The following is a 14,354-nucleotide window of genomic DNA, read 5'->3' as shown; positions in this document are numbered from 1 at the left end:
GTAATCTATTACACATTATATACTACTTGTACCAATATGAATTTTTATTATGTAAAATATACATAATATATCAAATATATGAATTTTACACATATATGGTAGTGGCTTAGAAAGGCCAGGTGGCTGACAGGAAGAGAACTATTGTTAAAGGCTGTAGGAATACTGATGCTTGTGAAGCGTGACACAGCATTTGGTAATACTGACATCAGTGCTAATCTGGCAAATAGAGAATCTCTTTCACGAATTTATAGTCCTAGAACAAGAAATTATAGAAATTTAATGCCCACATGGTAGTTTCTCTTTTCTATGCTTCACAGGATTCTACTGAAAGCAAATAAGCTTAGTAAAGCACTGGGAAGTTTGCAGAAATAATTGTCTAGAAATTCAGAACTTAGCATGACAGAGGACCTATTCTGCAACTTATTCTCAACTACTAGTAAAAGATAAAATTGAAATTTCCTCTTAGCATCAAAGGCCAATCAAAATCAGCCTTGCAGTCAGGATCAAATTGAGGTTATGATCATTAGACCTATTGTTAAAATCTCTGAAGTGCTAGAATTTCAAAGAGTAAACGCAAACTGCTCCTCCTCCCCATAGAGCCAAATGCCTTGGAGAAAAGGCAATGGAAGTAACTGTCCAACCAAAACTCAGTAGACTCAAGTTCCCTGGACAGAGAGAAGAAAGGAGTCAACATAACAGATGGAGAAAATATGTTCACAAAACTATTTTGAAAAATATAACATATTGACACATGGAGCAGTCTTAAGGCAGAGACAAAAGGAACTAATTCAGTCTTTGAGAGATCCAGACAAAGACATGAACAATTTTTAAAATGACAAAGTTTGTTTTTTTTTTTTTTGTAAAACAGCCATGAGTCCCTACCTAAAAGCAGAAGAGAAGCTGGGAACTCAGACCACACAAAGGCCATGTTCCTCAAGGGCCACTTTAGATGTAGACATTTCAGGTAGATGCACAGGCAGTGGCTGCAGAGTGCAGACCAGGGCCACCGTGTGTGCTACACAGGGGCAGGCTCTGTCTGGGAGCAGACTCTGGCCTAAATAAGGAAGATTCTCCATCTTCAGAGTATGGATAAGCCCACCATCTTCCTAGCAGGACTTCAGATTGGCTACAGATGATAATCTGTGGGCTTCCTCCTAGACTTTCCCTTACTCTTCATTTTTAAAACTTTATTTATTAATCACAGTACTGGGGATTTAACTCAGAGCCTTAGCATTGAGCTATATTTCCAATCCCATTCTTTTTTTTCTTTGAGACTGGGTCTTACTAAGTCATTAAATTGGCCAGACTGGGCTCAAACTGGAGATCCTACTGCGTCAGCTTCCCAAAGTGCTGGGATTCCAGGTGGGCACCACCATACCTGATTGACTTCCTCTTCTTATTGAGAATTCACAGGTGTTTGACCCTGTGCTGCCACTGTACATTGGGGTAGATCACTTGTCTTTCTAAAGTTCATAAAGCTTTAGCCAAGAGAACCCATCCAGACCTCATGTAGGAGTCACCTACCATGAATCACCCCACGGCCATGAACGTGCATTTGGTTCTGTAACTGGACGTAATTTCAATAGTGTCTCCCTTGGAAAAGTGGGCAGTGAATTATGTCTATTGGTGGCCTAGAAGGCAGACTAGGTTGTCATAAGAGCTACTCATAAAAAGATTTCTGGCTCTGCTCCTTCCAGGCAGAGTTGTGTTGCTTTTCTTTCCCTTAGCCACTCTGAAGAGAAGGCAGGAAAAGGCACACAGATGGGATATCTGTCTCTTCCAGGAGAACTGTCAAGCATCAGAGTGCAACCCGCCTCACAGTCTATCCTGGACACCTGTCAGAACGGACTCTCTATCAGTCCCAAGCCTGAGAGATTACGGTGATCAGCCCCTTACTGTCCAAGATGCTCCTGGAAGTAAGAAACCAACCTGCTAGTTTAAGTAACTGAGAGCTTGTGGTTGTATTTTATCACAGCTTAATGTAGTATATTCTGACAGATTTTCTAAAAGAAAAAAGAAAGAAAAAACCTTCGTTAAGGGAGAATTTCTCTGAAAAGGTTACTGTAGGTCAGGTAATGATACTTCTATAGCATTGCCAAATTCAAGTCTGACCTGGAAGGAACTATAAAATGAGAAAACACCATTTTCACAGTCTTTCTCCAACATTCTCCACAGGACACAGTGAGTCATCTCTGCCATCAACTGCCAGCCATTGCAATCGATCCTGGCATTGGGTGGGAAAATAACACTGCCACGTGACATTGCCTGTTATCCCCCTGCCATGAGGCAGAAGGTGGGCTAGCCATCTTCAGACAAAGAGTTGCAGAGTCCAGCAGACGCTCGGATGGACACCTCCAAAGCCTCCCTAAGTTCCCTCCCTTGAGCGTCCTGCCCAGATTCACTGACCATGACCTAACTTTGGCTCACAGCTAGGAGAAAGCCGCAAAGCTAAGGTCCCTGCATCCTGCCAGGAGTTTAAAGGATCTGTGTTGTGAAAGACCCTCAGCCTGGGCTAGATCAGTAGTTTTCACATCACGGTCCATAAACATGATCTGGAGAAGGTTTTACTCATCTATAGTAAAACGAGAAAAATCAAGACAATGCAATCATTTTTAATGAAACCAAACATATTCAGTCTAGAGGACTGTCTGTGCTGGAACACGGTCTTTCTGATTTTTTGGTAGTCAAAGATAAGTGGTAGGCTGTTGTCATTAGTATCAATGTCTTTATTTAACAGAATTAGGCTTCACAACTTTACATTGTTCTTGCTGTTTTTATTAAAATTTGACTTGATTATGGGAATCATTGTTTTATTTGATCATTTGGTCTAAAGACTACTGAAAAGTACAGATCTGTACCCCATATAGCATCCCATACTTATTTCAGAAGGAGAAACTAAAGCCTGATGGGATCTTGGAACCTCTTACACTCACCAGTAGAGCTGCTCTGTCCAGTAAAGTGGCCTGGAGTCACACGGAGCAACCCGATGTGTGACGTGGGCTGCGTTGGTCAAACGCAGACTGAGTTCTAAATTCACTTTTTAAAAAAAGGAACAAAATATTTCAGTGACTTTATAGTGATTATACATTAAAATGGTGATATTTGGAATATCTTGGGTCAGTGAAATGTAATGTTAAATTTACTTCACCTGTTTGTTTTAATTTATAATATGTAGCTTGCATTGAGAATCTGTTGGAACACAAGAGAAAGTCGAAGTGTGGCCATTGCTGAAGCAGTGAAGACTGGGTCTTCAAGTCACACCAAACCTCAGCCACTGGCTTTAGCAGCCAGCCTCCCTGACTGAAGTCTCTGCTCTCTCGTTTTTTTACATCACGTGGTCACAAGGCCAATCTTCTTATTAGGTTCCTTTTGACGGTATCACACAATTGGCTGGGATATTAAATTAAATTATCAATCACACAATTGATATTAAATTTCATAACTTATTTTATATTATCTGAGTGAACCAGCCACTAAGTGAATCTGACACTCACTAGCAATGATTTCTTCGTGGTTTTCTGGTACCAGTGATGCTATTGTCCAGCCCTCCACCCATCCCAGCCTGCCCTGCACATGCTTATTCTTTGCGCTTAATCATCGCAATGTGAAATGTCGCTCCCCTCCCTGTTCCTCAGTCCACGCCTTCTCTGTCCTCTGCACTCACTGCGCAGCTTTCCTTCCCTAGAGAGACTCAGTGGCTCAACCCCGCTCCCTTTCCAGTCTCCCTGATGCCCTTTCACATCTCCTCCAATACATTATATTCTTAGCATCAGTGTACACCCCTGAAGTACTTGGTTAAAATATGCTTTAGGCAATTTGTGTACTGTGTGTGCATTTTGCCTCCGTCACTAATTTATAAATGACTTTGCCTCAGAGTATCCTCCTTCTTTATCCTATGACATTATGCTAATGCTTCTAAATGATCAACTATTTGTTTACAAGCGAGGTGTCTTAAGACCAGAGCTTTGAAGTGACTTATCTGGAACTATATATAATTCACAATAAATTAATTGCACTTCTAGAGCAAGCCCTTTCTACCCTTCTAATTTACTCTGCCTTCTAAAACTCAGGAGAGATGCCTAACATAAATCAGAGTCTTAGCAGAGGAGGTGGCAGGAGACTGATAGTGGCTCAAGGGAGAACACTGCTATTTCAGGCTTGGCAAAGAGCACCAGATCTCCTACAGGATGTATTCCATGTCCCGTCGGTGAAGACCAAGTGCAGTCATAGGCAAGCGAGCATGGAGCTCAGGGGCAAGGCTCCGGCTATAGCAGTTGAGCTGCAGTGCAATCAGGAAATGTGAAGCCGCTGAAGCCTAACTATCATGACTGAGCATCACCACGAGGTGGGGGGGAAAGAGGGAGAAAGATGCTGCTTACAGAGAGTGCAGGCCACCAGACATGGAGGAGCAAGGTTAACCTCCAAGCCTGTCCACCAGCCCAATCAACCTGCATATTGTTTCTCTGTCAGTCTTGAGCCAGGCAGGCATGATCTAGTTAGAATGAGCCTAAAATTTGCATGTTTTCAAGCACAATAGTTTGAAAGATCCAAGTCAGCTGAGGTTAGTAATACTGAGTTCTGCACGGTTTTCACTTGACAAATGCTGTCAACTTGTTTTTATTGCTTAAAATGATGAGCAGATAGATGACAGGTACATAGAGATGATAGATAGATAGATACAGGGGCATCAAGTTTTGTATACGTTCTTATTATATCCCTCATGGGGACATGTGACACACATGGATTGGGAGGTGCTTACTATTTAATGATTAATTTTCTGCTGAAATGCCATAGACTTTTTTCTGATAACTTTTCAACTGGGATGAAATTCTTCAACTAGTATACAAAAATCTTTTAAAATGTCTATAACTTTTTCTTGCTCTGCTTCAATTGAAAGTTTTGTTGAATATCATTCTGCAAAAATTATTTCATTTCAGAATTGCTTAATTAATGCAGTCAACACAGCTGCAATTGTCTTTGATGTAATGAAGAAACGAGTACCTCCAGGGTCCTGCCTGACTGGCAGCTGTCAGGTAGAAATCGATCCCCAGGATGAACAAACTGACAACCTGTATTTTGCCTGTGGATTGCACTTGATGGGCTTAGTTTATGGTTCAATATCATGAGGCTCTGGCTGAGATTACACAGGCTTCTTACACTTGCAAATCCTAGGTCTGCAATCAAATGGTGATAATAATGAAGGGGCTGTTTCCACGTGATGGTGACTTACAGATTCAGAGGGATGGACACAAGACCCAGCGATGAGGTGGAACTTGTAGATCTACATAGCGCTGCAGGTCCCTAAGGCTTGACTGATCAGGTTGTTTTGAGAAGTAACCTTCAAACAGGAAGCTGTGTTCTTATTCAGAGAGCCTTAATAAGGTTAAGAAGAGATTCCAGGATAATAAAGGGTGCTAGCTCTACTAACCAGTGTCAGCATCTTGACATTGCTAAGGTAAAAAAAACTTGGATAATTCTTAGCCACGGAGAAACACTGGTGTCTCAGATTCTCTCAACCCTTTGGTGCAAGTGTATAATGAGCAATGTGGGCAGGAAGTGAAGGCTAGGCTCGTGTACCATCTGTTTGCTTTAATGTGTTTCTTCAAACTGCAAAATGAGAGAAAAAATTTTAATTCAAATTTTAGGTGAAAAGAGTTCTACTTCAGTAATCTGATTGCTAAAACAATCAATACCTAAATAAACATTATTCAAGAGACTGTTTGGCCACAATGCCATGGTTCTCAACCGGGAGTGATTTTGAGCGAGCATTTTCCAATGTGCCAGGACGCCTTCAGTTATCACAGCTGTGCTGCCAGCATCAGAGGGTAGAAGCCAAGGATGCTGCAGAGTGTTGTGGAAGCGAAGGACAGTCCCTCCCCAGCCCCGGTACCCAGTGTTCCTGCCACAAGCAAGTGGGGACTCTGTGCACATTTGTGGGTTTTTTCCCACCAGCACATACTTACATAAAACCAAACTCCAGGTCCTGTGCCTTTGCCAAATACAAGAAAGTAGTGGCATCCTGAGAAAATCAATACAAAAATTATTCCTTCCAATAAATATTTGTTTCAGTAAAATCTATTCTATTCTTAATGAAATTAGAAGTCGTTTTGAAAAGTTGCACTAGTTTGAGCGGGTTAAAAACACAGCATTAAGAGTGCTTCCTGGATACTGCCTCACTGATGTGTACACCTGTGGTGGACGCTCCGTCAAAGTCTGCAAAGCCAGCACAGTAACATCAGAACAACTCTGAAAATCTCTGCATAGGCAACTTGCTTCCTATGGGAACAGTTCCCAAAGTGAGAGCCTCAGCTTCATCCCTGAGAGGCTTCTATGAGTTACCACTCAGATAATGGGCTTCCTGTGCCCCGTGGTGCCTTCAGTATTTCTCAGCAGTATTTCTGAAACATTAGTCTGTTCACCACCTCCACAATCACCTTAAAACATTTCGAGCATTAGTAAAAACATTGAACATTTAACAGGCATTTACATTCCGTTTACCACAAGCATCTCTACCAAAAGAAGTGTCCTAAATGATTTATTCAGTAAAGCTATGGCTAAATGAATACAGATTCGTCGTGATTCCAGTAACAAATTTCTCTTTATAGAGAATTAATTTATTTATTTAAAAATAAATTGAAGTCAGAGATATAAGGAAATATCATTTGAACAGATCATCCCGGTGAAATCCACAAGGAGCGAGCATAAACCTCACAGACATGCCAAGAGGCTACCAATTTGTTCTGGAAATACATTATCAATGACAAAGTAAGAATTATATAACCTGGTTTAAAATGCATTCTATAGGAATATTGTTTGTATTTGTGTGCTTTTCCCCTCTGCTGGTCAAGTAACAGAAATCATCGCCATCTGAGGGCTGCCATGTAGAAGTGGCATAGGACCACCCCAGAGCTGTTGTGGAAGACACAAGCTCTGCCTAGCTTCTGTGTGCTAACTATCACAGCCGTCTCTCTGGATCACTGAGTTCCTCCAGAAAGCCAGGGTCAGCCCAGCACCTACCCAGCTCTCAAGGGGCAAGGTCCCTGCAATCCAAACCCAGAAAGACTCTGCTCCATTGCATGCCGTGGTCACAAATGTAGCAAAATTCAGGAGTTCAAAAGAACGTTAGATTTTTTTCTTCACATTTTCCTTTGAGTCATATCGTATTACTCAAATCTGCACAGATAATAAAAGAGTGCTATAGTTACTCTCTAATTCCTGCCCTACAGTTAATTTCACAAAGGAATTTTACCCTGTGTAGTTCTGTTCTTCTAGTACCATGTCATTTTTTGTTTTTGTTTTAGCTGAGAGCTATCACCAACACCGTTTCTGTCTAGTCCAGGGACTTTGATCATTTCAGACACCTCTCTGTGTTGACATTTCGCCTTATCTGGAGAGTGCCACAGCACATAGGAACTAGATGCTCAGAGCGAAAGGAGAGCCTGTGAGCTCTGTTTGAAACTTTTGCTCGCTGCTCAGCTCTGCCTGGTTCGTGCGTGCGTGCGTGTGTGTGCATCTGCGTGAAGAAGCATACTGAGACCGAGACTTTTAGAGAAGGTGCGCCTGAGAGGAGAGATCCTGCAACAGAGAAAGGAAAAGTGAGGCGGGCATGGAGAGGAGAGACAGGGAGAGAGAGAGGGAGAGGGAGAGAGGGAGAGGGAGAATAGGACAGAGGACTGCTTTATAGCTGCTAAGACTGCAGACAGAAATAGCAGGCAACCACTGTGAGCTGCATCCGACTCAGAAACCAAGACCAAATTTTATTCAATCTTCTTAATCAGTTGATCAGAATGGAGGAAATGACATCTGGTCCTGTCTTCATCTACATCTTAATGATGGGAAAGTATTGTAAGTATTCTTGGCATCTAATTTTGTATTCCTTAGTATTGTGTGAAATCATCACAAGCAGTATAATTGTATAGTACGTGCAATCAGCATAAATGTTCATTACTTACATTTATGCTCTTAAGCTAAGATATATTTTCTGATAAAATTGTCATCTCACTTTAGAATTATTCTTCTGGGATATTTCTTCATTGTATTTGTTTGAAATACTGGACTATCTTGTCATAATATTTAATCAAGACTAATATGTCATGTAAACCTATGCTTTAGAACAACAGATTTGTAGAGATAGTTTAAGGAATACTGTAGTACTGAAAGAGTTACAGTCCTTAAAGATGCCACATCCAGGGACCGTGTTCACCAGAACAGGTGGGGTAGTCATGATATTTGTTCCATTTCTGTGTAGTTTCGCAGCTTTGCCTTCCTCTGGTGTTTGGTACCTCAGGTGCGCATCCACACCCAGATGCAGGCAGAAACTCTTTGCTTAGGGAAGGCTCTCCCTGTGCTATGAGGAGCAAAAGGCGTCATGGACACATAAGGAGATCAAAAGAGACATTTTACTTGTATCTATAGTGACAAATTCTGCTTTCTCTTTGTGTCATGGTTTATTCAGAAATGTTGCTTTATTTTTTTAATTCCTATCTTTTTTTGTTTTTGTTTTTGTTTGTTTGGGTTTTTTTGGTTTTTTTTTTTTTGGTTTTCTTTTTTGTGGTTTTTTTCCGGTACCGGGAATCAAACTCACGACCTCGCGCTTGCCAGGCAGGTGCTGTGCCGCTGAGCTAAATCCCCAGCCCCCTCAGAAATCTTGTTTTAATTCAAAGGAAAGAAGCATTGTGCATCAAGCCTCATTTGAATTGTGTGATGTAAGTAGAAATGAAATGTTCTTGTTGCTTAGGTAATGAATGGAGAAAGGCAAAATCAAGCAAAGAAACTTTCTAAGGACCATTAATACCTTACATTTCTGGGAATGTGAGATTCACCAAATTTAGATCTTATAAGCAAGTTGTTTTCCTCCAGGCCCTAAAAGTTAGCAAAAGTTTTGTTTACAATATTCTATTCTATTGAGGAATAGCTCCAGGTAACTTTCAACACTAAGTCTCTTAATACTGATAGCATGTACTGTACCAAAGTGACAGAGTGACTTTATTTCCCTTTATTTCTTTCTCTGTGCCTTTGACACATCTCATTTTTCAGTCAAAGGTGGGAGACTGTATCAAAATCAGTGCAACTTCCTCAAATTTCCAAGAGATATGCTAGTCTTAGCTTTCTCCCTCTCTAATCTTGATTTTTGATATTCCTATTTTCTGTAAAGGGAGGGAAAAAGTCAAACTTCAAATCAGCACCAAAAACTGAATGTTTCTAATTATAACCCAGTGTTTAAGCTACCAGAGTGCCTGACATTTACAACCCAAAGCCTTGTGAATCAATAGCAAATTTTACCATCCCCTATTTCATTTCAGTGAAATTTTGAATAGACTGAATAAGCCAAAGGAAAATTTTTAAAATGGGCTTTCTAGTGTGAAGATTTCAGGGTCTATAGAAGGTTTTCTGGGCAGGTTGAAAAGCAATTTTGGCTAGTGTGTTACTGAAGTCATTTTGGGTCAGAGAAAAAAACCCTATGTTAACATGTCCTCTTTGGTTCATGAGAAAGTATTTTCATGAGCAGAAATAGAAAATGATGATGATGATGTCAGGACCCTGAATCTTTTCTTATTAAAAAGGAAGTTTGATGAAGCAGTATAAGTACTTGAGTGCTCTGAAATCTCACTGTCTCCTACCCTGCACAGTGGATGAAAACCCAAGCACTTGCCCCAGGGTCGGCCAAGCAAGATCGCAGGATGCATGGTGTAGACGTGGCATCGGGCTGGGGGAACACATGGCAGGGACCCCTAAATAACAACTAGCACCCCACAACCTTGGCCCACCTCTAGTGTAGCCCAGCACCTGGGTCTTGCCTGAGAGAGGATTTCCTGTTCACATAGTACAGCACATCAACGATCACACAGAAGGACAAATTCTTGTGCCTCTACAACTGTCCCATGGGTACTGACTATTTGCTTTGCTTTGCTTCTTTTTAACTACTCTTCTGTAACCTGGCACAAGCAATGAGATACCACGGATGATGCCTGCGTGAAGGTGCTTGCCTGTGCCGCCATGTATTCGTTTCCATGATTTCCAACTTTTTACCCTCTCAGAGCCTTGGTTTGTAAAGTTTCGGTCGAATCCTTTACCTTCCCAACCACCCAGAGCTCCTATACCTGGCTCTTTGTCACAAAAATTGCCTCCTTGATCTTCTCAATTATTACACAAACACAAAGACGCACACCAGAAATGCAAGACCCAAGGATATTCAGTAACTTATCACAAGGTTCAAGCTAATTCATGCTGAGATTTTAAGGCTTTTGGTTCATACACTATACCCTAGACCATGGCCATTCTTGGTACAGCTGGCACAAACAGTAGAGCCTTGAAATTTACAAAGCTATTAGTCATTCTGCTAACCAAAACTACCTTCTGAGTGCATGAACTTGAGCACAGGGATGCGGGTGACTACCCCACAACCCCTACTCTGAACAAACGGAGTGGAGGAGACAGCAAGGTGATCCAGGATTACCACTCACTGAGCAAATGCAGAGACCAAGGTATAACACAGAGGTGGGACACTGAGATTCAGAAACTATTTCCTTTTAGCCTTCAACACTTTTCATTCTTTAAAAAGTCCTCTCCAGTCAAGTTAATTGCATGGTGCCAGGTTAATTCCTTAATTTTGATAGTGTACTATTGCTATGTAAGATTTCACCTTGGGAAAGATGGCTGAATGGTACATGAGGACCTGTTATAGTACTCTTCCAACCCCTTGCATCTTATCATTACTTCAAAATTAAAAATTAAAAACAATCCAGAAGGAGGTATATCATAAATCCTTACCAGCAAATGTTTTGCTTGTTACTTAAACAATATCATTTAACAAAACAATTGGTTTATTTGATACTTCAGGTAGACAGACAGCAAGCAACCAAGGAGGAAAGAGAAAGCTCCCAAGCATAACTTTGATCCTATTTAGTGCCTTGCCAAGGGCCGCCCCAGCGGCTGAGGTTCTAGCAGATCCCAGGGTTCATCCCAAATCCCCTGGTCTTTACCTTGGACCCCAGGGCTGGCATTATTTCCAGATGTCTCTAAAGACAGGGAAAGGAAGAGAAGACCCCAAAAGAGACCACTGGCTTGACAAGAACCGGTAATCCAACCACATTAGCCCACTTCAAAAAGACAGAAAAGTAAACTTTCCAAAATGCAGACTACAAAAGAGTCCAGTATTCCAGTTTATATATTTTTGAAGCTTGATAACAATGCTATTTTTTTCTTGCTATGAATTTGAAAGCATGATTTCAAGTAGAAAGAAACTTAATAGATCTGTACAAATACATCACCATCTGCATAAAGGGAAGCAGATTATTACGTGTAAGAACCAAATAGATTCACAATCATAATTTCAAACATCAGGACAAACTTCTTAGATTGAAGTGCCTGGAGTTCCTGGAGTGGAGTACCTAATTATTTCAAGCTGTATAGTTAAATATATGTTTGTTTTTATATTTTCCACTTATTGAGAGCTTTTTATGGCCCAGGCTCCAGGCTAAGTGCCTTTAAAACTATGAGATACCCTTACCTTGTAAGATAAGAAGCAGAAAGTGAGACATATGAGGTAGCATTCTTGACACTGTCTTCCAAAAAGCATTGTTAAAGAATATTTGAATCCAGGTCTGTCTCCTTGAAAAAACTATGCTAGTAAAACATGATTCAGTCCAAAACATTCTAAAATTGTAAAGCCATAAAATGTATAAGTAAAGATACCGAGAGCAAATCCACTGTATTTCAGTCAAATTAGGTATCTCTCCACTTCAGAAATTAAGTGATAAAAATATACTGACCACCCAAAATGGTTAAGGTAGGTTAAGTGCATGTACCAGTCTGTCAAGACAAAACCTATTCATCTGCTAGCTAATATGCACTAATGAAAAACATATGAAGCAAAATAATGCCAAGCCCAAGGTCTCAAAGCCCATACCCTCAGGCGGTCACCTGGCAGGGGCTGTCCCCATCCCAAGAGAGTGAGACAGTCCATGCTTAGGTTTACGGCTCTCTTCATGTGCGCCAGTACTATAGGCTTTGCATATATCATCAGGATACAGCAGCAGCTGATGCATTAGGATACATTTGTGCACAAGTTGGACACAGAGGTGGCACCTGGGAAGCGTTTTTGCTTGTAGCACCTGACACTGAGCTATCAGTACAGCAAGTACCAGTAATTATTGGCCTCATCCCTGCATAGCTCGCCTCTCCTTCCTCCTAGGTATTTTCCCTGCTCCCTAGTTCTCTCTCATCCCAAAAGCTCTGGTCCCTGTGTGATGTGCCATCTTCCAGGACCCTTTCAACCTCAGTTCTCGGCTTCAACTGTCACCCGGGTCAGAGCAAGAATGCTCTTCTTCCTCCAAAATAAGCATGGGCAAGCTGCGGGTAATTCGGATTTTGGTTTTATTTTCTATTGCCGTAATAATGAATGCCAAGCAGAAAAACAGGAGAGCAGAAAATGATGTCACCCGTTACTTGTGTTGGGGATCAGTATTTTCAATTAAACAACTATATTGCAGTGATTTTGGATATTTGGTATTTTGTTCCCTTCATTTTATAGTTATTTCAGTTTTTCCTGAGTGAACTGGGGTTCCCTTATTGCTTTAATCTTCTGTGATAATAAATACATCCTTCTGAAATAAAAATCAATGCTCTCAAAAAATGTCGCTGAGCTCACCCGTGGGAAGGGGCTCTCGTGGCCCTCTCACCAGCTGCTCTAGGGCACATGGAGAGCTTGTGTCTAACAGTCCTACTCCGGACTCTCTCCACTACGTCCCTCATCATGATTCTCAACCTCCCCAGGACCTCGGGTCTCCTCCAGTGGCGCAAGTCACAGGTTCTCCCATAGCGTCTCTTTCCAGCTCACTTCCAGGTCTCCCTTTCACCCAGGTGTCCTGTTGCACACAAATGTGACCCAGCCATATGATGAGGGTGCAAAACAGGACAGTAGGTGAGCTGAGTATTCTTCAGTAGCGGGGACCATCCCTTTCCAACATGGTAGAGATTTTCAGTATTTTTTGATTTTGCTTTTTGTGATAAGACTGAGTGCGCACCTGACCTGAGAGACCACCCAAATATAAAGAACTCTTTTGTTACTAAAACAGGTAGTGAGGCTGCTGCTTCCTCATCACCTCTCCCTTTTGTTCTTATCTAACTCACTTGGGAAAAAATACACGGTTTCCTTTTTTTTTTTTCCTTCTAATGTCTGAGCCTAGAGTGAATTGCTATCTAGCTAGGCAGTTTCCACTTATGTCTCTTAAGTACTTTTTAAATTCTAGCTGCATAAAATCAGACTTCTTTGAGTTAGAAGGAAATATAAAGAGTATGGAGAGTAGCGCCCTCATTTTTCCCACAGGAAGGAAGAACTAAGGCTGTTTTATCTCATTCTATTACTCTGCCGCTTTTTAAATGTGAATGTCCGAACTGCATGTGTAACACAAAGGCGCAGGAAGTATCAGAAACTTAAAACAGTGTTTTAAAGTAGAAAACACCTAGACTGAGGTTATAAAATGTATTATCCAAGGAAAGCTTAGCTTCAAAGATTAAGACTTGACTGACAGACTAACCTAGGGCAATCATTTTGCACTTAAGTGCCTAGTATATGAACATTCAGATCCGGCTCATAACACAGGAAAGAAAGGGCTTGCTCCACCTCCCAATTGAAATTTTGCATAGGCCTTTTGGGAAGAGGCTTTTAAAACAACAGAGGAGATCCGGATGCAGTGGAGGTCCACCCTGAGAACATTCCCTCTCCAGTCCATGCTCCTAGCTATGCCCCAAGTGATCCAGGCACCTCTAAAATGCAGCACAAATCCAGCCACTCTCCAAGGTGAACTCCAGGCTGAAGGTGAGACTTTGCACCACTATACGGTGATGCTGTGGCCGGCAGAATGAGCCAGCTTCTCAGTAGTAATAGGTAGAGAATCAGAATCTCTCAGTCACCTCTCTTCTACTCCTTCCTCTCCACCAAAAAGAAACACCCTTTCTGTCTGTGCGACCTCCTGCCAGGGAGCAGGGACAGCGGAGGCACTGTTCCCAGGGATCAGGCTCACCCTAGACCTACCTCTGCACACTCCTCTTCTGCGCAGGCCAGCACACAGATTCCACAGAGGGGTAGTGAGTTTGCTGACTTGTGGGGCCCTTGCTGTGTGACAAGGCAGCCCCAGGCAGTGACAGCTGACGATGTGATGCCATTGAATCCCACCCTGGTGAAGAATCCGTGACCATGACAGTGTGATTTCTTCTTGGTCACACAGGGTGACAATGTCTTTGCATTTGGGTTCCCTGCATTGAAATGGAATGAGTAGGTAGCAATTAAATCATTTTCCCTGATTGCTTTCTCACCTCTTTCAATATTGAGGGGAGCAGTGTGTGTGTTGGGG

General features: G+C 41.7%; 1 protein-coding gene across 6 annotated transcripts in view; it reads left to right on the top strand.

The window, feature by feature from the left end:
• Nucleotides 1–7,536: 7,536 nt before the first annotated feature.
• Nucleotides 7,537–14,354, top strand: part of Rxfp1 (relaxin/insulin-like family peptide receptor 1) — a 102,111-nt gene continuing 95,293 nt past the window's right edge. For 5 of the 6 annotated variants that reach the window (XM_013522861.1, XM_005400937.2, XM_013522859.1 and 2 more), the window contains exon 1: nucleotides 7,537–7,845. In XM_013522861.1, the coding sequence (XP_013378315.1) occupies nucleotides 7,788–7,845 (58 nt within the window). In that variant the 5' untranslated portion in view covers nucleotides 7,537–7,787. The remainder of the gene's footprint in view (nucleotides 7,846–14,354) is intronic. The other variant, XM_005400938.2, reaches the window with a different exon arrangement.

Source organism: Chinchilla lanigera, unplaced genomic scaffold (assembly GCF_000276665.1).
Source record: "Chinchilla lanigera isolate Chin_1 unplaced genomic scaffold, ChiLan1.0 scaffold00070, whole genome shotgun sequence".
NCBI lineage: Eukaryota > Metazoa > Chordata > Mammalia > Rodentia > Chinchillidae > Chinchilla > Chinchilla lanigera.
This window is presented reverse-complemented; position numbering and strand designations above follow the sequence as displayed.